Source organism: Erithacus rubecula (assembly GCF_903797595.1).
Source record: "Erithacus rubecula genome assembly, chromosome: 4".
Lineage (NCBI taxonomy): Eukaryota > Metazoa > Chordata > Aves > Passeriformes > Muscicapidae > Erithacus > Erithacus rubecula.
Window position 1 is genome coordinate 32,036,929 of NC_136686.1, and position 26,645 is coordinate 32,063,573.

The following is a 26,645-nucleotide window of genomic DNA, read 5'->3' on the forward strand; positions in this document are numbered from 1 at the left end:
TGCAACACAGTAGTGTGGTGAGAGATAAGGTTCTTTTTCAAGTGTGAATTCTCAGTGGAGGTGAGGAATGACTGAGAATTAGATCCATTTTTAAAAGTCAAACATTGCCATATTGTCTGCTCACAACCCAACAGTTTCAGGCTTCTGCTGCTAGAATGAAAAAATGAGAAAAGGATGAGAATCAGCCATTGGTCAGAGTAGACCTATCATGCATGCTGCACACATCAAACTCCTTCCTCCTTCAAATTCATTTTGAAAGATGCCTGAACAGAAATAATGCAACAGGTGTGGCTGTGTTTGATAACTCCTGTTCTGGGAAAACAGAAGTCTTATCCTATCTCCTTTCTCACACACTGAACTATTACAAGTTCAGTAATGACTCTGGTGTTAAGTGAACACCAGCTCTAGCAATGCACTGGATTATTGGGTTGTCTTTAGAGATTTTTTGCCAGAAGTCTAGTGTAGTCTTGTCATGTAAAAGCTGAGCAAGACTAGATTCATGTGGAACCACATAATCACTTTGGTAGAATTGTTTTACAAGTGCCCTAATGTTGTTTTTTTTTCTTTTTGCCCTGCAGGATCCAGAAGTTATGGTTGCATTCCAAGATGTTGCCCAGAACCCAGCAAATATGTCTAAGTACCAGAGCAATCCCAAGGTCATGAATCTCATCAGTAAATTGTCTGCCAAATTTGGCAGTAAACCATAAAATCCCTGGTTCTTAAAAATCATATTGGAATGGCAAAGATTGGATTTGGCTAACCAGTGTTGCAATAAAACAAACCATTTTACCTCTGATCTTCTTAAGAAGAGAAATGGGGTGTTCTAAGGAGAACTGCTCTCTAGCCCCAAGTATTGACTTTATTCAATTTTTGGTTTATAGAATTCAAATTATATTCAGATGACCTAGTTTTCAACCATCCCTTCTTGTCCAACAGTTGCAACCTTCCATTATAAGTATTACAGACAATTTTCTCTGAACATTCTCATAACAAATTGTGGTATTTCAGGAGTATAAGATGAAAAACATGTTTTTTTTTAATTGCTCTCACCGGGCAAAGGGGAAACAACTTTAACAACTGAAGTCTGATTTAATCCCCTTAATCCCCTTAGAAAAATAGCAAAGGTGGGGGAATAAATCTGAAGAATTAACTGGATAAAGGAATTGTCTGCAAATACATTTTTTTAAATGGGTGATTGACTTTTTAGAACTATTATCAGTATAATCAGGCTAGCTAGTTACACACTGGAACTTCTGGCAGTACTGCAAATACTAAATCATTTTGATCACCACAACTGTGCAGCAAAGGTACAGTTCTACCCTTTGCACAACCTGGCATGAAGTACATATTGCTGAGGCCACAGATGTTTTGTTACTTGTTCAGTTGTTGTCCAGTACCTTTATGTAACATTTTATTTATCAGTCTGGATATGGGAGAGCAGCTTCCTGTCTGTGCTTGTGCTCCTGTCCTTTCCCAGTTGGCAGGCCCTCTGCTGGTTGCACTGGGGGCCGTGCTTACCAGGTTGCATCTATTTGGAAACTTTAGGGAAGGAATCTTGTTCCCATCACTACCTCTGTCCCACTGAATGCAAGCCATCCAGAACATGTACATGCAGAGTTACAGATTGGTGAAGGGGAGAATACCCAACAAAATTGCAGCTCTGGGTTCTGAATCGGTTTGGGTTCTTACGTGCTCACTAAATAAAATTTCTTGGTCCAAGTCCTGCTGTCTCTGTAGAGGTGATGACTCTTTCTTCACCACATTCTGTAGTCTTCCATCTCTTCTTGTAGCCTCTTGTTAAAAAAAAAATAAAGTATCTGTTGTTGTGGTTTCATACCTCCATGGTTTTGAGGCTTGTTATATGGAGGAAAAGGTGAAGTAATTGGAACAGACAGGATATTCTTCTAACACATGCATTTATCAGCACGGGTATCTTTGAAGCAGTGTCTGTGCTGATGATGTTCAATGGATTTGGCTACCAATAAAAACAGTTGTTGCTTCTGTTTGTCTTGGCTAAAACATCTTTATGTGGAAACAGTGACTATAGTTACCTGTTCACCCCTTGAGTTTCAAGGTTTATGTTACTCTTCCCTAGTTCTGTATCTTAAGCCATAACTGGTGTTACCATTTTTAAACAAATCTGGTTTGATGTAGGAACTCAACAGCAGTTGCAAAAAAGTAAATCCCCAAATGCTTTTTCTCCTACTAATGACCCTGCACAAGGAAATGTGAATCTTTTTGCTTAAGAAATACAGTTCTGAATACTTCTTAGCCTTTAAAAATAAAGTATGGTTTTGAAAAACACAGCTTTTTGGGTTTCTGTAACTTTCTGATAACACCTGTTTTGCTTTAATTAAATGTGGAAGTGCTTTAATTAAATTGTATATATACCTTGTGTTTTAAATCGGAACAAAATGCCTAATAGCTCATCTTCATGGCCAAATGAACTCAAATTGCAATTGTGTGTTGATGTGTGCATGGCTTTTGGTCATAGTCTTCATCTCCCCTTCCCAAGGAGAGGTATTTGAAGTAGGTCACCCCTCAATATAGGCTAAATCTTCTGCATTCAGGCTAGTGCATATGTGTTGTGCACAAATTAGAGTATCTTGAATATAGATTTATTTCCTACAGTTACCTGGGTTTCCAATTTGGGTGTTTATGTCTGTCAACCTTCAAATAGTCAAAAGTAGGAAGTTGCTCCTACCTAATAGAAATGATCATATCTGTGTCCTGCCTGCTTGCTTACACACTGGTTGCTCTTATTGAAAGTTGATTTATTCTATAAAAGCTTTCTGTCTCATTTTGATGTTGGCATTAGCCATTTAGCTGAATTCATGTTCTTTGGAAATACACATCCTGTGACTCCCTTGGTGTGTGAGCTTTTTTGGTTTTAGTGTTACTCAGCAAGTAAACTGACGAGCTGCTTGGACCTTGTCTCAGTTCCCTGAGTTGGTGTGTGGATATCTGAGCAGCTGAACTGGTTTGAACAGAAGTAAAACTGCAGAAAGCTAACTGCACAAGAGGTGAGCAAAGGTGGGGAGTTCCAAATGTGGGTTGTAACTAGCTAAATGAGGAAGTTGTTATTTTCATGGGTTGCTCCTGTATTTACTGGCAGCTCCTTCAGGTTATTTGTTCTGTTGCAGCATAGAGTAAGGGTGGTTGTTGTAAGTGCAGTGGCAATAATCAGCTCTGCTGGCAGTTTGTCTCTGAAAGCTGCAAGAGCATATTGCAGTCAGGTGGAACAGAGTGCTACCAGTCCTGCCCCTGGCTCAGGTGTGCTTTTCTGCCTTGTGCACAAGTCCTGTACTGTGCTGTTTGGCTGATCCCATGGCCCAGATTCAATGACCCAGGCTGCCCAGGAGTGCAGTGATGCACCTGCAGCTGGCTGGTAGCAGAGGCTGATAGCCTTGTTCCTGGGTGAGTCCCAGTGACTTGACTGTCCTCTCTGGTTCAGCTGCTGCCCCAAGGGAAAGAATGTGTCAGCTCAATTGCCACATCCAGGCTGTTCCAGGTCACAGGGAGTCCTTTTGCATAGTGATGTGGCAAATGAAAAGCTTGGTGCCTTTACCAGAATTTTCTGGAAATTTTCTCTCCTTTCATTGTTGGGCTATGAATAAATTGTACTTGTTGAGGTGGCTTGGTTTGTCTTTGTGGGAAGGCAGTGACTGCATGAGTAGGAGCCAAGACTATCAAAGCTGAAGGCAGATGGGACAAACCTAGGTAAAGCAGTGGCAATCCAGAGGAGAATGCCTCAATGAGCATTAAAAAGCCACATAAAGGTAAAACGATATTACAGAAACAGCTTTTTGCAAGTACTATATGTAGTTAAAAATACTTGTTTTTAAATGCAATCTTGTTTTTCTTGAGTGTTACTTTTAGGACTTTTGCATAAAGCTCATACAAGCCACTCTTTTGCCTGTACATTCCTCTTCTGTGGAATGGAAGAGAAAATAAGATTGTTATGGGAGCTCATTGCACCTGCTGTCCAAGCAGAATCCTTCACCCATATGGATGGGAGATTCTGGACATAGCCATGGGGATCTGGAGCCAGATTAGCTTTGGCATGTACCTTCCCATGGATTATGACATGCTACTGATGGGAAGTGTTTGGAGCCCCTTTGAAATCCCCAGGGCATGCAGGCTGAGGGATGCTAGTGGCTGAGGCTGGAGGGTTGTTTCCTTCCATTTGCTCCAGGGCAGTCTGAGCATGGCAGTTACTGGTACTGACAATGATGTGTAAGCTGGAACTGGAGGGTGCTTCACCAGGAAAACAGTAGCAGTGTTTTCTTCTGATGCCTCGAGAAGGGTGTCTCATGAACCATATTCAGAGCTCTGCAGAAGTGGGCCTCAACCTTGCTTCACACATGATACAGTGAGGGCAGCATTGTAAGAAAGTAATTCAGCATTACCAAAGAGCTGAAGTGGAGTAAAAATGGTGGTGTCCAGACTCCTCTGTTCAGTAACACAAGACAAATCATAGGAGGTCAGCAGTGATATAACAAAATGCAAATACAGAGGAAGCAAAAACAATTTTAATGTGGCAAATACATGAAGCAGATCAGGTGGTTGCTGATGGATCTGTACTGTGGAGCAAGAAAAAAACCTCAAGTGACCGGGCTACGAGTTACTGATTACCTTGTGAATCAAAGCTTGGGTAAGTCACTCTCACTTGATGTGACTCTCACAAACAGGAACTTCATGTGAGACAAACCTTTCCTTGTCCCTGCTGACTGGAGGTCCTGAGGTTCCACGGAATGTAAATACCGAGGACTCTCCTGTAAATCTGAATCTGGATGACTAACCAGATCCAGATGTTCATTTGTAATCCTGCTAACAAAGTGTTACTACTGTATATGTCTGCTGTACAAACACATGCTTGAAAGCTGTATTCTAGATGAATGATCTCAGACAAGCTTGAGATCTCAACAATAAATAAATAAGTAAATGTATTTGCAGAAATATGTTACGTGTCTTTGTTAAGTGGGTTACAATTTTGGCACCTTTGTTGTTGCATGGGATTTTTTAAAATTAGTATAAACATTTATTTCAGAGGCTTCAAGGAATATGAGTTGCTACTGTATATAAAGAAATGAAACGTGAAGGATTCCAGGGTTTAGGTTGGCAGTTTGTCTTAGAATTTCTTCCTTAAGTACAGCAGCAGTCCAGATAGTACATATAATTTTTATAGAGCAAAGGCTTTCAGAAAAACAAGGTACTTATTACTCAAGTGTAATGTAAGTAACAAGGAGGTGAGGTCTGAAGTGGTAAATTGAATTCCATTATTGAAATATTTAATTTTTTAACATTCTCACTGGTGTAAGAGTTCTAGAAATGAGGTGAATTTGCATTTCAGAAGGAAAAATACCGTAGCTGAAATGTAACAACCAGTGCAGTAAAATTAGCTTTTAAAATGGGCTGAAGATAGAAGTTGTTAGGAAATCATGAGAATTAGATGGAAAAAAATCACAGTACTATATTGAGAGTGAAGTGTCTGGGCTGCTGCCAGCTGCACTGCTTCTCATTAGAGAAAATTCATTCTGATGTTTAGCCACACATGTCTAGTTCTTACTTGGAAGAGAAAACCACCTGCGCTTTCTTGTTTTAGATATTTTAAAAATTGGTCTAAAATATGGCTTATTGCTAAGAGTTTATAAGGAAAAATTAAACACAATTGTTCTATAAGATGATTTGCCCTCACATTTTCTTGTGTGTTATCGTACAATGAGGAAAAGTTCTAGAAAAAAAAAAGGTTTTTCAGAAGCCATTTTATAATTTGACACATTTTTCTCTAATCTCTTGTGTGAAAACTTTTCAGAAAAAGCATGATTCTGAACTGGAGTTAATTACTAGCCTCTAAAAAAGAAAAAAAAGGCACTTAGAACAGATGTCAGACATTTATCAAGTGCTTGAGAGAAAAAACAATATCAAGGCAACAAAAATTCGTGTTATTTGTGTTTGACAATTACATAGTCTATGTAAAACTAAAGGTGACTAAGGGATATTTAATCTAGTTAGGTTGAGCAAGTACCATGATAGGAGATTGAATGTAATAATGGGAAATGCAAGTAATCTAAAATAAAAATAATTTCAATGTTTGTGATGTCCCTGGACCTAGATGAAGTGCATAGGGAACATTCTGCATCATTCCAGAGGCTCTGTCACAGTTGGTTCAGGCAAAGTTCACACACATGTGCTTTTTAGTATGTGTATGGTTCTGAAAGGGACTGGTTTTACCTTGGCCTTAATACTTAAGCCTGATCTTGACAAGTTGGTGTGATCAAATTGCTGTATTTAATGAATTCAAATTGTCAGCACATGCAATCCCATTTGTTATTTTCTAGTTGCTTTAATCTGTTATATACTGGGAGTATGATCCAGTTTATCCAGCTTCTCTAAGAGATAAAGTTTTGCAACAGATTCAGAAAGTAGTTTTGAAAGTAGTAATTAAATTCTGTCTTAACATGCCTGCACTCTCTAATGAATTGAATTTCTGAGGAGAAATAAAGGAGATATATATTCCTAATTTTTTAAAATTAATGTTAGAATAAGGAGAGTACTAGGTTAGAAATAGTTCTGAGTTCATTCTTTATGTGCAGAGAATATGTTTTTGCTTGTAGTTGCTTAATTTAGTTCACTTCTTCAGGTTTTCCAGTAGCATTGAGGAAAAGTAGGTGGGCCATCTGTCCTTCCTTAAACCCCACTTGTGCATTTCATGTGTTTGCCTGGAAACCTGGTGGATTTGCAGCATTTATGTGAAGACCTTAAGACCATGTCTTCAGAAAAATTCCCATGTAGATAGGTTTATGTAGGTTTTTAGGTAACTGTCTTCTGATTTCCCTTGGTAGAATACAAGGCACATCTTGCCTAACTTGATCTGTAGTGTGCCCTCATATTTCTTGGACAGCTTCACTAAGTCTGTATGTTCCAACAATAAAGTAAGTTGCTTTTAGAATATTGCAGTTGTTGTGTTACCTGTTAATACTCTGTTTTGCAATATATACAGGGCATAGTATTGTTTTAAAAATATTGCTAAATATAGTAGAAATAATATAAAGTTATTTGGGTGTACAAATCCCAGTCTGCATTAAACTGATTCTTTGATGAAAACTTCCCTTCACACAAGAGGGACAAACCCACAAAGAACAGCAGTAATGGGAGTCTGTGTCCTGTTTGAGGCATTGCTCCCAAAAGCTCGTGGACCTGTTTGTGCAGTCACTTTGCATAATTGTTCCCTGGATTTGTAAAGCTGCTCCCTCCTGCTTTAGTGCCAGGAGATAGCCAGTGACCTGTGTACACCTTAATTCTAAATTAAGGTCTGAGTCTTGCACATAGGAGTGTGTCACAGGTCAGTTATTAAGAGTGTATCAATGTGGGTGTAACTGAAAAGGTTTTATTAATGATTAAACTATGATTAAAGATAATTGATTCACACCTAAATGAAAAGTGAATGATGATAGAATTGTTATTAAGCAATAATTGAAGAGTAATTAAACAGTGATTTAACATTGTTTTAAATTATTGTTTAAACAGTAATTTACACTCTGGTCCAACACTACTACTTACTGTACATCTAATAATTAAGCTATAGCTAGATTCATAAAAGCTGCAGTAAGCACACAATATACTTTTATGCTTAGTGTAAAATGTCACTTTCCTCATTGTAGATCTCAGATGTTTGGTAAGGGCATCTTTCAGCCTCAAGCATGAACCTTAAGAGCCATCCCTGTCTGAGGGGGAGATCATTGCTGAGCAGCCTGCTGCTGTGCAGGAGAGCCCAGTGGGCTGATGGGGGCTACAGATATTTATTTAGAGGTTAAAATGACTGGCTCATAGTCAGAGCCCCTTTTGGTGTTTGTGCAGGTGTGCAGCCACAGCAGTTTCAGTTCTGTCTAGTCCCAGCTCAGGCTGGTAATGATCTCCTGATAAGAGAGGTCTAAACTCCTTTGCTCTTGGATGAAATATGGCTTAGGATGATTCTCAGGGTTTACACTGCAGGGATGATTTCAGTCTAGTCTTCTTTTTGGTGATGCCTGAACCTAAGTACTGTGCCTCAGTCAGAAGGGGTGCATCCATCACAGGGATCTTACAATCTTAAAAAGAAAATTTGGATTATCAGTGGTATCAGCACTGTATGAAAGAATTGTGGTCTCTTGGGTTGCTGGTATCAGCATCTGGAATCTGAGTACAGGGATGTGCTGGAGCACTGCACTGGAAAAATATTTTTTTCCAACTGAAACACTTGCATTAGGCACAGTAGCTTGTGTGCTTTATAGCTGCCCTACCTCAGAGAAGATAATGGGATTTTCCTCATGGAAGGGTAGAGACAAGGAGTCTGTTAATAGACCTGATGAAGGAACATCTCAAAAGGGAATGGCTTAGCCAGTTGTGTGATAGAAACTCTTGGGAAGAGTGTCGTGTTAGAACTGCCCTGTCCTTGTGTAAGTAATGGATGGTATGGTGATTCCTACCACAGATATAAGCACTGGGAGCTTTTGCAGCTCATACAAGAGGCAGCTGGGGAGTTGAGGCTGATGGACTAGGAATTGCAATTATAAAAATAAGTTATTAAGTTATTTTTTCTTTCAGAAAGAGAGAACAAGAGATGATGGCATAACAATAGAAACCAAAGAGCCCAGGAGTAACATACAAAGATACAAAGCTAAAGAGAACATTCATTCTTATCTTTAATTGTATTTTTTTTTCTGAAGTATAAATGAAACTAACAAAAGGGGAGTTATTATTAACACAGACAAAACCTTGAGGCAACCTGGAAACCAGTATAAGACATGAGAATGGTAAAAACCCCAGCAGGATATGAACAGCCATGGGGATCTTCTTCCAAGTGCTGTTATGCATTGGGGCATGTCCAAACTCATTTAATTTTCTCAGCTCCTTCATACTTGTGGAACCTCTCCTACATAAAAAAAATTAAAAGGAGGCTGTGGGATTATTGATATTTCCCCAAAGTGTGTGTGTGATAGCCTTGTCTCTGTGTGCCCTAACTGCAGTGGCCCACAGCTCCCCTGTGTTTTGGCCACCTACCTGTGTCTAGTTCTGTCCTGCTAGGACTTCTCACTCCACCCTCAGCTACCACAGGGGTGGCAAGCCAGGAGATGTTCTGTTTGTAGCCCTGTGCTTTGGCTGTCAGCATGATGGCAAAGGAGGAACAAGGGAAGACTGGGAAAAGGAGTAAACAAAATAGAATAATAAAATTGTTTAGTTTGGAAAAGACCTCTATGTTTGAGTCTAACCACAAAACCAGCACTGCCACATCCACCACTAAACCATGTCCCCGAGTGCAATATCTTCATGTCATATAAATACCTCTAGGGATAGTGATTCAGCCACTTCCCTGAAAACCTTTTCTAGTGCTGGCTAACCTCTTCATTAAACAAAGTTTTCCTAATATCCAGTATAAAGCTTCTCTGGTGCAACTTGAGGCTGTTTTCTTGTGTAGCTTGTTATCTGGGAGAAGAGGTCTGCCCCCACCTTGCCACAAACTCCTTTAACATGTAGAGTGCAAGAAGATTCCCCCTGGGCTGCCTTTTCTCCAGGCTAAACATCCCCCGATGCTTGAAAATGCATCAGATTGTATTGGTCCACATGGAGTAAGAAGAAACTATTGTCTTGGAAAAGTGATATTTTGAAAATACGGGACTTTAGGAAGGTAGAAAGAACTGTAGTTAGCAAAAAGCAGAATCTGAGTGTGACGTTTAGTATTGTTTCCTCATTGTAATTACATACTTATGTTAAATGCTTGGGGAAGGGAATCACAGGATCACAAAGTGAGTCGTGTTGAAAAGGGACCACAGTGGGTCATCTGGGAAAAAAAAAAAAAAAAAAAAAAAAGAAAGAAAGAAATTATGGCACTACTGCTATTAAATATGCCACAGGATTATGTCCAGAGGGTTCTGTGAGATTCCAAAATCTCACTGGGCAATCTGTTCCAGTGTGGTCACTGCATAGTAAATAAATTCTTCCTTATGTTCAGGTGGAACTTCCCGTGCCTCAGTTTCTGCCCACTGCCTCTTGTCCTGTTCGGCAGCTCCGGGAAGAGCCCGGCTCCGAGCTCTCACCACCCTCCCTCAGAGGCTGACAGCCCCCGGCGAGGTCCCCTCTCGGCGGCCTCTCCCGGAAGAGAAGCGAAGCTGCTGGTGGAGAGAAAAGGCGCTGTTGTGCTCACAGGGGAAGGGAACCGGACCGCGTTCCGCGCTCCCCGTGCTGTACGTTCCTGACCAGCCCCTCAGTGACCCCGGGCCCTCCGCCCGTTCCCCCGCGCGCGGGGCGGGGCCGCGGGCGCACGTGACGGGGCGGGCGCCATGGCGGGCGCGGGGGCGGCGCGCGGCGGCCCAGAGCTGGCCGGGGCCGCGGGGCCGCCGGGCCGGGCGGAGCAGCAGCAGCCGCAGCCGCAGCCACAGCCACAGCCACAGCCACAGCCGCCGAGAGCCGCCGCGATGTCCTCCGTGGCCTCCTACGAGAGCCTGGTGCACGCCGTGTCTGGCGCCGTGGTGAGCGGGCGGGCGGGGGGCGCGGCGGGCGGCAGCCTTTGTTGGGCCGGAGAAGCGGCGCGGGGTTCGGGACGCTGGAGGCCGGAGCTGCCCCTCAGGGAGCCGGGCTGGCGCCTCTGGAGCTGGGCATCCCTTCGGCCGTGAGAGGCTAAGCACAGGCAGAGGGGCGGCACCTCAGCTGTATAATCCGAGCTCTGCGGCACCTCAGCTGGTTAATCCGAGAGCTGCCACGGCCTCGTAAGTGCGCGGAGTTGCGAAGGGTGAGGCAGCGCATCGGTGCTAATCAAAATGTAAAGCGAGCAGTGCAGCCGGAGGAGGTTTGTGTCGCTTGCTGAATTTAATTTTTCATGTGACACATGTAAATTAAAAAGTCGCATTTAGTTTATGTAGATTTCCTAGTGTGCCCAGCCCTTGGATTTTTATTTTCAGAGTGCTAGCTCTAAATAGTAATCAGCCTTCTTCTTCCAACAGATTAAGAATTTTAGTGCATGTAGCGTGTTGGATTGGGCATGCTGATGGATAGAAAGAACTCATGTCTCCTGTAGGATGGAAGTTGTTAAATGTTATTGAATGTTAAACACTGGAATAGGCTGCCAAGTGAAGTCCTGGAGTTTCCCCTCTCTGGGGACTTTTAAAGCTCACCTGGATGGATTCTCACCTGCTCTGGGTGACACTGCTTTGGGGGGGAGGTGGGACTGGTTGTACTGGGTCATCTCCAGAGGACCCTTCCAGCCCTACAGTGATTCTGTTATAAAGGCAGATTCTAAAAGTAAAAACAAGACTTTAAGGGATATTTTGGTTTGTTTATAAATAAACACAAGATTTTTGTCTGCTCTTTGAATTGTTTAAAGTCTGCTTCTTTAAACATCAAAGGCAGTGGGGATTTTGTTTCACTTTCAAAAAGTGGAGCTCTTTCAAATGATCTCATCATTGAAATACTGCCCGTTTTCATTTTGCAGGCATCTGTAGAAGTCAGTGATACTTTCTAGACCTTGCTGTTAGTTTCTCCCTTCAAATATGGATTGCTGTTGTCAGGTTGTGTCCCTGGACAAAGTTCGTGGTGTGAACCAAGCTTACAAATCCAGCCATAAACTCAGAACTGTGTTGAACTAATGCATCAGATGTCAGATCACAAGATAACTTTTGTTTGTATTCTGATATAATGAAAATTCATATTCTGTCTAGGCAACCTAGTCAAATTTTAGATGAAGGAATAGTTTTGTGAACAGTAAAAGAAAAGAAAACAAAACAGTGCTTGATTTCCTGTGAACTTTAATTGAGTTGCATATTCTTTAACTACGCATGTAGCAAAAACATAATCTTCCTGTTGCAAAAGCTGTAGGGATGAGAATTTTATAGGACTATTGTCGAGCAGTCAGGCTGCTTCATTGGCTGAGTGGTGGCTGAAAAATAGCAGTTAATTTTTTTTATATATTTCACTTTTTTTTTGTTATTACTATTTTTTCATAAAGCCAAGCTTCAGGCTGTGGTCCTGCACACATCTTCTTATCAGCAGTCACCTCAGGCCACTTGTTCAGGCCACCTCTTGGCTACTGCACTGTTGTTTATTGAGTGCTGGGATTGATCAGTGAACTGATGGAACTGAAGAAGTAGCCCAGTGGAAAAAGTTATTTTTCTGCCAGATTAGTTTCTGTGTCAGCATCACTGTGTAGGTGCCCAGAAAGTTATGCTGCCAGATTGGAGTAGGCAGGGGTACAAATACAGTTGACCAAGAGCCTGGAATTACATGAACCAGTCTGTACCTGTCCCTGTGATTATTCAGTGGTAATGTGACTTGGCAAACTACCAAGATCCAGTGCTGACAGGAGGTGGGGGGAAGGCTGACAGTGAAACCTCACCCTTCCAGCAGTGCAGGGTAATACATGGCAGCATCTGTTCTGCACTCAGTAATATCATTTTATCTGCTGGTCTCCATGCAGTTTAGCAAGGAATCTGAGTCCATCTTGAGGGCTTTTGTTGTTGGGGAAAGTACTGGTCCTGCTCATCCCTTTTTTCCTTTCCTCTAGCCATGAAATCCTGTCTTTTCCATATGATGCTTCTGGCATCCTCCTCATCATGTAGTGGAGTTGTTCCATTTATAAACCCAGGAGAAAAGTGACTTGGCTTTTCTATTTCCCTCAGTTAAGCAAAAGAGGGGGAGTGGTTACAAATTGTTTTTTATGTGCAATGTACTGTTAGGTCAGTTTAGTTATCTCATGCCATTCTCTTGAAGTACAGTTCCATGTAAGTTTGAAGCCAGTTTGACAGTCAAGCACTCAAACAGGCTGCTGAGGGAGGTGGTCAGTGCCCCATGCCTGTCAGAGTTTGTGGCATTTGGGAAATGCACTTAACATGCTTTAGTGTGGGGTCAGCAGGACTAGGTGATCATTGCAGGTTCGTTCTAACTCAAATAAACTATTCTGTGTCTTTGGCCACACATCCACTGTGTCCTGTTTTACACTACCCGACTATTTCCTCATTGCCATTTTCTGACTTTGAGTGCAAGTGTGCATGTGTGTTGCTGCTGTGTGGTGCTTTGCACTGAGACTAGGATCCAGGACAAATCTCACTTTGGGAGGGTGGAAGCAGGATAAATGGAGCAGGGGGAGGCTGGAAGTTGCAGTGATTGTGCAGTTTTGTTCTGGGCGTAGGTGTAAGTGCGTTTCGAGGCTGTCTTCAAAATTGCAGTAATGCATTATTACTGCTCCTCAGGAGGAGTGTTATGGCTCTTGCTGGCACTTTCTGTGCTGCACTAACCTTCTGACTGAGATACACTTTTTAGAAATTTTCAGTCAGATGGGTTCATTAATCCACTTGCTGTCCAGCTGGATACATGGTAGGTACTGAGAATGATGCAGCACAGGACTAGTACATGGGAGGGCAGAATGAACTGGTTTGGCAAGAGTCCAAACTAAATGTGGTAAAAGAACCAGGTAGTTGTGGCCAAGCCTTAAATCTGCTACCTAATGTTAGGAAAACTGGAGAAACTTAAGTCTGGTTAAGACATCAACCCAGAATTGTTTTAGTGTGGAAACACCATCAGAAAATTAATCCCCTGCTACTGGTTGTAGAGATAGGCCCAAGCTGAGGAGCTGGAGTATTTCCAGAAGTAAATCTCACTTAAATGTATGGCATAAGACAGCTGTAGAAAGCTCAAGTCACTCTGTGCACTGTACTTTAAATGCAGCATTGAGTAACTTGCTGTATCCCAGAGCTTCCCACCAGTTCTCATGGCTGCTTATAGAAGAGGTATCACAGCTTTAGCAGCCACCTGATGCATGGAAAACAGGTTAACATCAAGCCAGGGCCTTTTTGAGGCTAATAGGAGGTAGAGAAAGTGCAATGTTTGTTTTCTCATGCCTACTAGAGGAGCTTTCAGGCTTCAAAAACTTTCTCTTTTGGCAAAAAGCTTTTAGTGGTTTTAATTTTAGCTTGACCTAATACAAGAGAAAAAACCCCCTCTCATTTGTAAGTATGGGACAAAAATGCATTGTTATGTATGGAGTTTATTCCCTTTTTAAACTTGCTTAGCAGACTGGTTTGTGGGTGAGAAGTGAAGGGTCTAGCAGGCACAGTATAAGCAACTGATACACTATACAGCCAGTTTATTTTGTTTTTCAGGGCAGTATGACTGCAATGACTGTATTTTTTCCTTTGGATACAGCTAGGCTTAGACTTCAGGGTAAGTGTCAAAATCTAGTTTCTTTGTACAATGGCATTTTTGTTCATCTTGGCCTGGGCACTTGTAAGGGTGGTTGTAGGGGGGGTGTTCTACATGACCAGGAGTGTTACTTGTGTCAAAGTAACACCTTTTTTCCAGTTGAAGGTAATTCTTCCTTTTGAAAGTTGGGCAACCTTCTAATTAACTGAAAAGGCTGTGTGCTCTGTGGCTTTTTAATTATTATCTAAGACCAAAGACAAAGATGTGAGATCGCACAGATTGTATTTGTGTGTTGTTGTTTTTGGCTACTGAGAACACTTCAAAATGCAGGGGCAATATCATGAAAAACAAGTCTAGAATTATTCCAGAGGATGGTTTAAAGGGAAAAGTCAGGGTTAGAACTGGGATTAGGAATATCCAATAATTACAAAAATGCATCTGAGTATAAACTGTGTTGTTCTAAAACTCTATATTCTAATCAAAAGTCACTTTTTAGAGCTGTGACTAAAGCTCTTTAAGAACTGGAGGGAATCATCAGCCTGGTTGTCAAAAATATGTGGTTGAGAAATGAACAGCTCTCAGTGCAGGAAGAGACTGCTTTGCTAAGACTTAGCTTCTGGCAGATGAACTGTAGGAGATTGCTGGTGCTAGTCTGCTGTCCAAGGAATAATTTTGAGAGCAGTTAGGCAGGCCCAATTCTAGCCCTCTACCTAAGGGGAACCTAATTTCAGTTTATTATTAGGTACTGGTAGTTGCAGATACTTTGGAGCACAACAGAACCTGCCAGTCTGGGGAAGAATAAAAAAAGGAAGTAGTCTTACCTAGCAAATCAAAATAAGGAGAAATAGGATATTTCTATCCTTTATGAGGAAGAAGAAATATGTGTTTTTAGGGTATATTCAGAATTGCAAGGACAAGGACTTAAAAAAGAGTGCTAAAAGTTTGTATCATCTAAAAGTTTGATTCTTTTGCTTTCTAGTTGATGAGAAGCGGAAGTCAAAGACAACACCAGCAGTCCTTTTGGAAATAATCAAGGAAGAAGGCCTGTGAGTAGATACTAATTTTCTGTTTGTCATCATGTAGACAAGCTCTAAAACTAATTTGAATATGCTTTTAAAGTGGAACACGTAGCCTGTATCTGTCTGGACAGATTTTATTCTGAATTGAAATGTCTCCACACAGGTGTGATATGACTTGCATAATCTTATGTGTTCATCTTTAGCTAACTAGGATTAAGTTTCTTGAGCACCTTATGCAATTGATCTGTTCAGTGATGTAACTGTGCCTTCATTAGTGAGGTAGCTGTGCCTCTTCAGAAATGCAAATGTACCTTCATATACCTGATCAACCAGCTTTGTCTGCCTGGATTCTTGGGTGTGTCAATTTCTCAGTAACAAAGATGAAACTCCTGGACAACTGAGCCACTTTCAAGAGGAGAATTGAGACATGTTTCCCAGCTGGAAGGTTTTTTTTCTTCTCCTAAACATGTAGAAGTAAACAACACAGGGCACTATGTTGGTGGGATTCCACATCTATCTAGAAGCAGTTTGTAATAGTCTGAGCTGAGCTGGCTGGGAAAAAGAGTTTTATGCCTATCCTTGTTAGAAGTATTTTCCTAGCTAAATCCATGGAGCTCCTAAGTAGAATAGAGCTTCCAGGACATTAGAGCTGACAAAAGTTTAACTTGGCTCATAATGCTGTGTCACCTTTGAACTTGGGCAGTTGTATGCATGAGGAATTCTCTGCTGGCTGATTGCTCTTGTTCACATTCCCACATTTCCTCTGTCACGTGAGGGTGGCGAGCAAACTTCAATTAAAAAAATTAAGAAGTGAAAAAGAAAAATTAAGAAGTTAACTGAGGGGAAAAGATTGCAAAAGTGATCATCTTGCTTTTCCTGTGAAAGAGAAAAATCAGTAGCTCTGGCAACATTACTTATTAATTAAGAGGAGCAACATTACCATTATTAAGAGGAGCATTACTTCTTCCAAAGGTATTGGGAAAGCCTGGCAAACCAATGGTATTAATTTAGAGATGTGTCTGAAGCAACAAAAAAAGTCTGAACAACCACAAATACAGAATATGATGTGAGATCATAAGCATTTTGTTCACATTAGCTTGTGGAGTCTTGTCTCATTACTATACTTCTGTGAGACTGCTTCTTTCATCTAGATAAAGCAAATATGTTGAGGTAAAGGACTTCCTGCATAAGTTTATCAAACAGCTTTCTTCCTTGCAGTTCCATCCTTTTCTAGATGATCTGAAAAGTATTCACTACTGTACACCAGTTTTTCTCAAGATTGCAGTGAGTCATGGATGCTACTACTGACAACTTAAGTAATTAAAATAAACTCATGGGCTTTGTTTTAGTTTCATGTTTTGTACTACAAGGTGTTTCATTTGAAAATCATCAGAAGTCGTTCTTAATAAATCAACCAAACCCAAACTAAGAGGACATGATCCCTAGAGGATGTTTCTCTTTTTCTTTTCCAGCACAGAAGAGATAGGTAATATAAGAATTGTTTTAATTTGGCTTATGAATAACTGCATAGCCAGTTAATTTGTAACTATGGTTAGCTAAGCCTGTAACTTCAGAAGCAGTTATAACAATAAGGTGTATTCCCAACTAACATGGCAAGGAGAAGCACTCAATGGATTTGAGATGAAAAAGCAGCATTTACATTTTAAGAAAAGTCAGATGTGGTGTTTACTAGCCTTGCATCTTTTACAGTACTATATGAAATCCTTAAATTCTATGTACACACAATATTTTAATGAATTCTAAAGAGCCTTCATAATTACTGCTGTTGGGGTGATGTTTTTATGCTTTTGACATGATATCAGCTCTCTACCTGTTCTGTGCAACTCCAGTGAAGGTGTGTATCATCTTTTTTTGGATGTGTTGTAGAATGTGTTGGGAATGTAGGACAGATGTTGAAGTGTACCTGTTTTACAGGATCATCAGGCCTGTCAGAGAAGGGAGCTTTGTTAGTTGTTATGAAATCATTCCTAAATCAAGACAGGTTTAGGTGATATTCAGGTTTTCATCTGGGATTAATCTAGTTAAATTTAACTAGGTAATGTCTTTTTCTTACTTACCTGGCTGATTTGCCCTAGATTTTACAGTGAGGCATTTGTTAGAAATTCTTCCCACCTGTGTATCTTGTGTCCCCAGGTTGTATCCATTGTAAAGCTCTCCTAGGTGGAGTATATTAATTTCTTCAATTTTTAAATTTTGTGAGAATTCAGATATTTTTTTCCTTACACAGGAGTTAAATATGGTTTGTTATCTTTGCTGATAAAGACATATCTAGTTAGTACTTCCTGTAGTATACAGCATTGTAACTCTGGGATCCTCCACACATAAAATCAGCCAGATCACATAAATACTTTGCTGATTCTTACTGTGACTTTTTGCTCTCCATTAGGTTGGCACCATATCGAGGATGGTTCCCTGTTATCTCCAGCCTTTGCTGCTCAAATTTTGTTTATTTTTATACATTTAATAGTCTTAAAGCCCTCTGGGTCAAAGGTCAGCATTCGACCACTGGAAAAGACTTGGTTCTTGGGGTTGTTGCAGGTAATACTTCAAAATTTCCATTTGATCAATAGTGTATTTTTGGTATATTCTATATAATGGTATTCTTTATGAAGTCCTCTGGAGGCCACACTGCGTGCTCACACCTCCCACTGTATGCAGACCTGCTTCTTTCTGACTGCTCCTCTGTGTCATCCCTGCCTCCTAAGGAGAGGCACAAACCATTCCTGTTGTGAATTCTGGCACAAAGCACAGTGTTCTTGTGGCTTAGTATGATATTTGTGTCTGGTGTGGTACTTACCAGGTACCTAAGCATCATCACTTAGATGCTGAAACAAGTAGCAGGGAGAGGTGATAGTTGGGGTTTTTCCAGAGGAAAGATACATGTCAATTTTGAAATAGTTTCAAGTATGGTAAAAAATTTTAATGTAAACATTTGGGTGTCAGTTTTCAGACTTGGTTTTGAAAGTGACAAGAAGTTCCTAGATATATGCAGGTCTAGTGGGGCCATGTGTTCTTTTATAATCTGTTCTCTTATGTGGATACTGAAGTGCCTTCTTTGTAGGGATGGTAACATTCATGACTTTTCTAGCACATCCAGTGTGGAAAGTTGCCACTGTGTTTGCTAGTGATATTCTTCAGGGACTATTGCTCATGCAAACACATAGAATCAAGCTTTAAAAAACAAACAAACAAAAAATTATAAAAAAATCCTCTGTGTTTGGATTTTTTTTTTTGGGAGTGGAGGAGGAGTTGGTAGTTTCTTATACTTTCAGTGTTTAGATATAATGACTGACTGGATAGCTGGTGGAAGTAAGGAAGGAAATTCTTAAGTTGGCTATATGTCTGGGGTAAAAATCCGTGTAAATATATTTTGGAACAAAAGCTACAGGAATTAGGGTACAGTAAATTATAATTTACTTTTCCCATATGCTATGTTGTTTTTTTTTCTTCTTCCTACCACAAATTTCAATAGCATGTGAATCGGGGGAAAAAGGGGATAAGAAAACATTTGAAATCTTCTGTTTTGTGCTGATTTTCTTTGTGCTGTGTTTTGCATTAGGAGTAGTGAATGTACTCTTGACCACCCCTCTCTGGGTAGTGAACACACGCCTGAAGCTGCAGGGAGCAAAATTCAGAAATGAAGACATTGTACCAACCAATTACAGAGGCATAATAGGTGAGTGCCTGTTGTTGTTTTCAGCCAAAGAGAAATTAATGAAATGAAATGTACTGTGGACTTTGGAGACTTTTGTTCATGTAATTGATTTCACCCTGCAATCTCTACGTTACTCTGTCACTTTGCAGTCATTGAGTATTACAGGAAACTGGACTTGGCTATTTGTGATTAGGAGATTGCAGTGTTCACTCCTATAACTAAAATATCTTTTGCAAGGACAGATATGTTGTCATACAGATAATGGAGCAGTAGTGAGCCCCATGAAGTAGTAGCTGGGAGTCTGAGTTTGGATGGACAGTCTGAAAATTAAACTTCACTCATCTTAATCTCTTAATCACTCACATGTTCAGGCTGTTCTCCTTTTAAAAACAACCAGCCAAATAAACATTACTGTTATTTTGAAGAAAGTTTGGAAGACCTTAATGTGGATGCCACACTTGTAAAAACAAAAAAAAAACAAAAAAAAAAAAGTGGGGGGGCTGCCTGTGCAGATTATAAGTTTTGTTTATGTTAATGGTTATGCAAACAAGAACCTCCTTTGTCACTACCTTTCTATTTACTTCTGGATTAAAAAGGAAGATAAAAATGCTTGCATAAAATACTTCAGTGGATTTTTATACACTATTAGTATTAGGCTTTAAGAGTTACTTCTCATATCTTTTATATTCAGAGTTTTGTACTCAAAATATTAATGATTTTATCCTCACCATTTGTCTCAGATGCCTTTCATCAGATAGTACGAGATGAAGGAGTCTTAGCTCTGTGGAATGGTACTTTCCCCTCCTTGCTGCTGGTCTTCAATCCTGCCATACAGTTTATGTTTTATGAAGGCTTTAAAAGAAAACTTTTGAAAAAGCAGCTGCAAGTGAGTATGTTTGGAGGCCAGATGATGAGCATGCTCTGTTACAAGACAGGTTTTTTGATGTGCATCACTTGAACAAATTCAGAATGTAGGTTTGGTTTGGGTTCTTTTGATTTTTTTTGAGCTAGTGTGTCTAAAAAGGAATCACCATCATACAATGAGATGTGAATCTTTCATGTCCTTAGGGAAGTGATTCCTGTAATAAATTATTCTACCTGTAAAAATAAAACTGAACCTCTTGTCCACATTTGTTTGCATATGTTCACAGGTTTTGATTAGAAATAGAGATTTCAATTCTAATATATTTTTTATAAGTATTTACATACTGACTGTATTGAAGTCTACTTTCAACACTTTTTGCAGTAAATAATGGCCTTTTTTTCTTGAAGACCTCTGTTTTTCCATATAATTTTTCCAGGGATGAACACTAGACTTAAACATATCTTCTTGATTTTTCTAAATAGAAGTATAAATCACTTTTCTGTCCCTTATATATAGTGCTCTTCTTTTTCCTTATTCTTTTTTCATGTCTATATCAGATACAGAATCTCAGTTGAACTCATGTTCCCTTTAAGTTCCAGCAAACTGAAAATCAGCATTTGTATTACAGTTTCAGATAATGTCATAACATATCTTTAAGATGGGGTGCTTTGCTGTTAATTTGTGATTTTAGAGTGCTAGATCATACCAGTATGTTACTAAGCCATCTTGTTTTTCCCCAAGACATAGTGAGATTATTTTTACCTGAGATTTTGCATCAATGAGTCTTGGGTCTTCTACTGTCTTTAGTTGATACTGCAGCTGTAGCACCCCATTTGTGCCTGATGGATCTATGCAGTTGCATTATGCATTATACATTAGACATTTTTTGAATGATGAGCTAGGCTTCCATTTGCATTGTTATTTTCTTGTTGGCTAATAACATGTGTTTATTTCTTGTTTCTTTTAAATTACTTAGTTCTGTCTTAAATTAGGGCATTTCTTTGTCCATGATCAGTGAAGAGGGGAAATATTTTTTTTTTTTCAGCTAGGAATGGTAATTTTTATTTTGGAATATATTTTTCTTTCTATTTGGTCTTTTCCTGATTGGCCTAAATATATATCAGGTTGACCTTTTTAACAATGTGTGTGCATGAGTGTGTTTTTGATTGCAATTAGTTTATTTTAGAATATATTTTGAGCATGTTTTGATGTGGATATCTGCTTATGTTCAGTGATTAATTCCCACTGTTAGACTGAGATGCAGTGTTATCAGCATAGGCTGTAACAATGTATATGGTGCATCCTGGGGCAGTGTGAGCTTTGGTGCTGAGGATGGGTTTCAGCAGAGGTTCTTAAATAATAGGGGATGAGATTTTTAGCCTATGGCATTGAGACTAAAATTCTGCCTGGAGTGTAGTGATTATATCTCAGGAATACAGAGTGATGCTCAAGGACTCTTTTGCTGTCACCTTTTCATAAGCACTGTATGATTTTTAGATTTCACTGTTGCAAAAACTGAAGTGTTCATTGATTGGTGGTATGTTTAAATGATACTTTCTTATCTTCTGTCGACTCTTGATGCTTTGAAGTGGTCTAATTGTATGGCCTCATATCAACCCTGTTTTAGTAGTCTGGTTATATTGAGAAATGCAAGAAACAGGTGGAAGTTACAAATGAAATTAAGATGTGGGAAAGTAAGTTAGTTGAACCGTAACCAACTCTTTAAAATGAGAAAACCCTGAGGTTACATGAAATCTTTATTTTAAAGATCCTTAGATAATCTGGTAGCAGGTACCAGTACAGAATTCCCAAATACAAATGGGTAATTGGCTGTTTTGGTACTGTGTGGGAGTAAATTTGTTCTTTTTCTATTGAACAGCTCACATCTCTGGATGCTTTTGTCATTGGTGCAATAGCCAAAGCAGTTGCCACCACACTCACTTATCCTCTGCAGACAGTACAGTCAATTCTGAGGGTAAGTAATAATTTCATTTCATGGTAATTCTGACTTGTCTGTATCATGCAAGCCTTGCTAATATGGCTTGTTTTAACTTGTTTTAATGAACCCATTGTTTTGGGAGGCATTTTTCCCAAGGCAGGTCCCTGATTAGAATGGCTCTCCTCCTTGGCTTTGATTGAGCTTGGTATACTGGTGCACATTTGTTTCAGGTAGCTGGTAGGATCACCAGTGTATTGTACTGGTACAGTGTCTCACAGAACCTGATGTATTGTACTGCTTTTAGGCACTACAAAAATGTACTTTTACTTCTTGGAAGATAAATGGAGAATGTATCAATTGGGAAGTTAAAATTGAATCTTCTAAAACTAGTCTGTTTCCAGATGACCTATGGTAATTACAAAAAACCAAAATTCTAGTCATAGGTTTTGTTGTTCAGATGGTGGTCTGACCTTGTCAGTGTCCTTAATGTGATTCATCAGGGGAAGCTCAGTTCCCTCAAAAATAATATCTTTAACCCCTTGCCTGGCCATGTAGACTAATTGTAGTGGTAATAGAAAGACTTGCATTTATTCTGACTTGCAGTTTGTATATGTGCTGGATAATGCTGCTGCCTTCAGAGTGTACCAATATTGCTGTAATATTGACACAAGACAAAACTGGGGAGTAGGAAGGAAGGAGTAGACCTGGCCATGCATAAGCATTGTACTTAAAAATCTATGCTTTAAACTCTGTATCAGTTAAATATTAATAAGTGTCTCCAGATGAAATATATTTTCCTAAGGAGGAGCCTTAACTTGCCTGTACAGTAAAACCATTGTGTATCTTCTAAAACTTGGACAAATTTGGAGAAAGAGTTGAATTACTGAAAACAAGCCTTCCATGCTAAGAGTATCACTTCTCTAATAGGGGAATTTTCCTGTTAATTGTTCATCTGGTAAAAGTAGTTTTCAAGCAAGTTTTATAATAATTTGTAACTCTCTAATTAGAGTGGAATAAATGTGTCTTGATTTTTCATAACCTTTAAAAAGATAGTTAAGATGCTATATTTCAAACCAAGAGGAATTGAATATACTTACTGTCTAATTTAGTCAGCAGTCATCTTTTCTGAGGTTTTCATAATTTTTCTTCAGCTGAACTAGTGTTTGATTTCAATGGCTTATTCTGTTTAAACAGCCTGGTCACATCTCTGTTGTAGCTAAACCAATAACACAGACTTCTGTTACTGGAGTGGCAGATACAAAAAAGCATTTAAGCAAAAATAGCTCTGTTTGGATAAGTTGCAGCATCAGTCTATTTTTGATTTGTGATGCTCCTGTTTTCTCCTGGTGTGAAGGAGATCTGGAAGGAAAGTTGGAGTGCTCTGTTTTAGCCTGAGCATTGCACAGTAGTGCAGGTTTTGTGAGGCTGCAGCCACAGAACAACTTCAGCCCTCATTCCTTTCCATGATTCCCAGAGAAGTGGTTACAGTCTTGAGGATTCATATCTTTTCTGTCTCCTTTTAGCTTTTTGAACAAAATTTTTCTGACACTCAATGACAGTGTAAAAAGAAAAAAGCAGAAAAAAAAAATCCAGTGCCCATCCATCCTCTCCCTGTCATGATGGGGAACACAAGGACCTTGTCTCTAGTTCTGCAGTCACTAGGGGTTATTTCTGTCTCTTTGCTCTATGAAAGAATAGCCAGGAGCCCTAAACACATCTGTCAAGGACAGCAGAAATGTGTGCCTGTGACAACTGTGCTGTCCAGTTCAGACTTGCTCTACTTTGTGATGTGTTTTCTAATCTAAAGTTGGCATTGTTCTAGTTGTTGAAGTTCTTGTCACTTACACTAAGAGATGTTAAAAAAAGATTGAGTGAAGGCTTAGTATTTTCAGAACTAATATTCTTCATGAAAAAAAAAAATACACAGTTGCAGGTGTTTTTACAAACAATTTTAGCAGATTTGCACACAAACTAATATAAGCTCAATATAATTAATATAAATTTACATATCATAACTAAGTTCTGTCATCGAAGCAGTACAGAACTTTTTCTTTTTTTTTTTTTTTTAAACATTAAACCTTTAGAAACTTAGTCTTTATTGGAAGTTATTATAGTTCTTTATAATAAAGTCTTTGCTTTCAGCTCTTTGGCATAGTTCTCTTCTTACTGTCATATATATCAGTAATGAATAGTTATCCTGTGTAATTGATAGTGATAGCTTCCAGCTATTTGGTCTGTCCTTCTCCCAGTCATTAAAATTATGTGACACTGGTGTTATTACTCATTATGCAGTGAAACTGTTCTTTAGCCTATGTGTCAGTAAAGAGCAGATAAATTAAATTTGGCTCTGGAGGTACAGCAATACCAATAATGTTCCCAGTGATCCCAGATGAAAAAGTTGTCTTTAAAACTGAAGTCTTTATTTCTCTGTCATAGAGAATGCTAATCCCTTGGGGAAATTTTCTGCAGTAAAAACTGAAGTGTTAACATCCTAGTGAAAGATTAATATTTTCTTCCCTCTTGATGAACCTTAGTTTGTAGTACAGAAATTGTCCAGTGGTGGAGAAAAGAGAAGAATGAGGCACCTAATGGTGTAGTGTGGAAGCCTATGAGTAATCTGGGCCATGACTGACACTGTAACTTGGAACCTAGTTTGTAGTTTGAGGGGGTTTGTCTGAATCTTTGACAATAATTCTTAACATTGTTTTGTCAATATAAGATGGGTGGTTGCTGATGAGAAGATTCTGGATTTTGAGTAGGTATTTACCTAATAACAGGAGATTTCCACTAGGATTCTGTTACTGCTGTTTCCACCCAAGTTACCCAAGACACATAGTAAAGGAATCTGCATCATCCTAGCATTCTCTTAAAATTTCCGAGCTGCCTAAATCAGCTGGCATACTTTACCTACTGTCAATAGTAATTTTTTACACCTAAGAAATAGCAGTTGCCTGAGCATGTTCTGGGTAAAAATTTATCCAACATGCAGTTGCTCAAGTTCACCTTTCTTAGTAAGAAGCTTAATACAGTCTTCAAAAGCTTTTAGGCTATGCTGTTACAAATACAAATGTGCCAACTCCTGTATATTAATAATTCATTGTTACACCTTGCTGACAGTACTATCAACCTGTATCAGATAAAAGTATCAATGAATGCTGGAAAAGGAGTTGCTGAAATTGTTAGTTTAATTCTACAGCAGCAGCTTTCATGACTACTAAAAACCAGTTTGAGGATAAGCAAGTGCAGTGAGTAAAAGAGAAATATTATTTAGGCCAGTTAGGTGGCTCAAACAATTCTGAATTCTTCCACAGCAGTTCACACAGAAATGCTTCAGGACCGTTGCTGGGCAGATAAATTTTGTGTTCAACTATGCAATCTCAATGTAGTAATGATATGCAGATGTGTGAGGGTCTGAATCTTTTTGAAGTAAAAGCTGAGAAAGCCAGAAAGAATTTGCTTTGAGTGTCATATTCCTACTAAGACTCTGCAAATTATGCTTTTGAGATCTTGAAAACTGCTTCTTCCAGAGTAACTGAAAGAGAGGAAATATTTGTTAGAATACATCTTATAAAACCAAACTTAATTACAGTATGTACAGTTTTAAATCTTGCAGTGTGAGCTTTGGCCTCTTTTCTCTGCTGGTGGTCATAGAATGTGGAAAATGTTTAAAGAGGTTTAGGGTAGGTTCTCCAGGTTTCATGCATGTATGACGTTCTCTGCCAAGCACAGTGGGGAAATATTACAGCAAAATATTCTTCCTTTTTTTCCAGTTTGGACGTCACAGGTTGAACCCAGAGAACCGAACGCTGGGCAGTCTTAGAAATGTTCTTTACCTTCTTCAACAGAGAGTGAGGTGAGCTGTCCCATTTTATTTCTCCCACCATGGTAGAGAAGACTTGAATATTACTAATATTTTGAAAATGTTGCTGAATCTGGATTTTGTCTCCTTTTGCCTCCCTTAAACTTGACATTTGAGTCAACCTGGTTTTTGTAATATATTGTAGAGTAAGCCCACAAACCCAAATTCTCCTAAATGTCTGTACAGTAAGTGAATCAAGGATATATAAGAATACATATGGATACTAATTCATTTCACCTCTCAACTTGAAGAGAAGCAGATTTCTTGCACAAAAGACCTTACATTTCTGCAGAATTTTTTCTTTAAAATATTATTAAGCATAACTGGCTCAAGATCAATAATGGATTTAAGATTTCTACAGTTGTCATTAACTTGTGGCATTGATTCTTCTTTGTAGTGTACTGATTTAAATACAGAAAGCTAATAATACTTGTTTTCTTGTTTGTTTTTTTTTTCCCCCTCCTCCTCAGGCGTTTTGGATTAGTGGGACTCTACAAAGGCCTTGAAGCAAAGCTGCTGCAGACAGTCCTTACTGCTGCTCTTATGTTTCTGGTGTATGAGAAACTGACGGCTGCAACCTTCACAGTCATGGGATTAAAGCACTCGCGCAAACACTGAAAAGGAACCTATGCCAAAGATTCTGGGTCTAGGAAACACATTCCATTTCTGAGATCTGGCTGGGTAGCAAAGGGTCCTCACTTTCTCTGCTTCTCTTTTTAGCCACCTTTATCTCCAGTGTTTGGAGAAATCTGGAAATCTGGAATATGCTCTATAGGACCTGTTGCCACAAATTCAGGGATAGCCCATTCCCTATTGTTACGTGTACTCACTGTGTTAAGAGAAAAAACCCAGAGACTTTATTTAAGCACTTGACATGAAATTTAAACTATTATGTGATTTGGTTTTTTGGTTGATATTCTTGGTGGGAATCTCTCACTCTGCTTTCTTCTCTGCCCTCAAATCATCCTCAACTATTCTTGTATCTACCTTCTGTCAGCAGCTGGTGGGGCTGGTTTTGTGTTATTTTCCTTGATCTGTTTTTGTCAATTCATATTTGGTTCATTAAAATAATTCATAAAGAATAACAATTTTGATATAGTTTTCCTTTACCTTCATGT

General features: G+C 39.3%; 2 protein-coding genes and 1 long non-coding RNA gene across 4 annotated transcripts in view; 2 read left to right on the top strand and 1 right to left on the bottom strand.

Moving 5' to 3' along the window:
* ST13 (ST13 Hsp70 interacting protein) overlaps positions 1-2,306 on the top strand; it is a gene marked incomplete at its 5' end in the record, with an annotated part of 21,707 nt that extends 19,401 nt beyond the window's left edge. The window contains one exon of the mRNA XM_079304678.1: positions 579-2,306. Within this exon, the coding sequence (XP_079160804.1) occupies positions 579-707 (129 nt within the window). The 3' untranslated portion in view covers positions 708-2,306. The remainder of the gene's footprint in view (positions 1-578) is intronic.
* LOC306801537 overlaps positions 1-10,293 on the bottom strand; it is a 13,425-nt gene extending 3,132 nt beyond the window's left edge. Inside the window, exons 1-3 of one of the 2 annotated variants that reach the window (XR_013774115.1) lie at positions 10,184-10,293; positions 9,043-9,177; positions 7,579-8,914 (exon numbers count right to left, since the gene is read on the bottom strand). This is a non-coding gene — a long non-coding RNA (uncharacterized lncRNA). Of the gene's footprint in view, positions 1-7,578; positions 8,915-9,042; positions 9,178-10,183 lie in introns of those variants that run through there. The other variant, XR_013774114.1, reaches the window with a different exon arrangement.
* A 3-nt stretch (positions 10,294-10,296) lies between these two features.
* SLC25A17 (solute carrier family 25 member 17) lies at positions 10,297-26,615 on the top strand. The gene is made up of 9 exons (XM_079304681.1): positions 10,297-10,508; positions 14,130-14,190; positions 15,149-15,215; positions 17,596-17,747; positions 18,769-18,885; positions 19,605-19,750; positions 21,609-21,704; positions 25,439-25,521; positions 25,998-26,615. Exons 1-9 carry the CDS (start codon positions 10,320-10,322, stop codon positions 26,143-26,145), a joined length of 1,059 nt encoding a protein of 352 aa, XP_079160807.1. The 5' UTR covers positions 10,297-10,319; the 3' UTR covers positions 26,146-26,615.
* Positions 26,616-26,645: the final 30 nt, after the last annotated feature.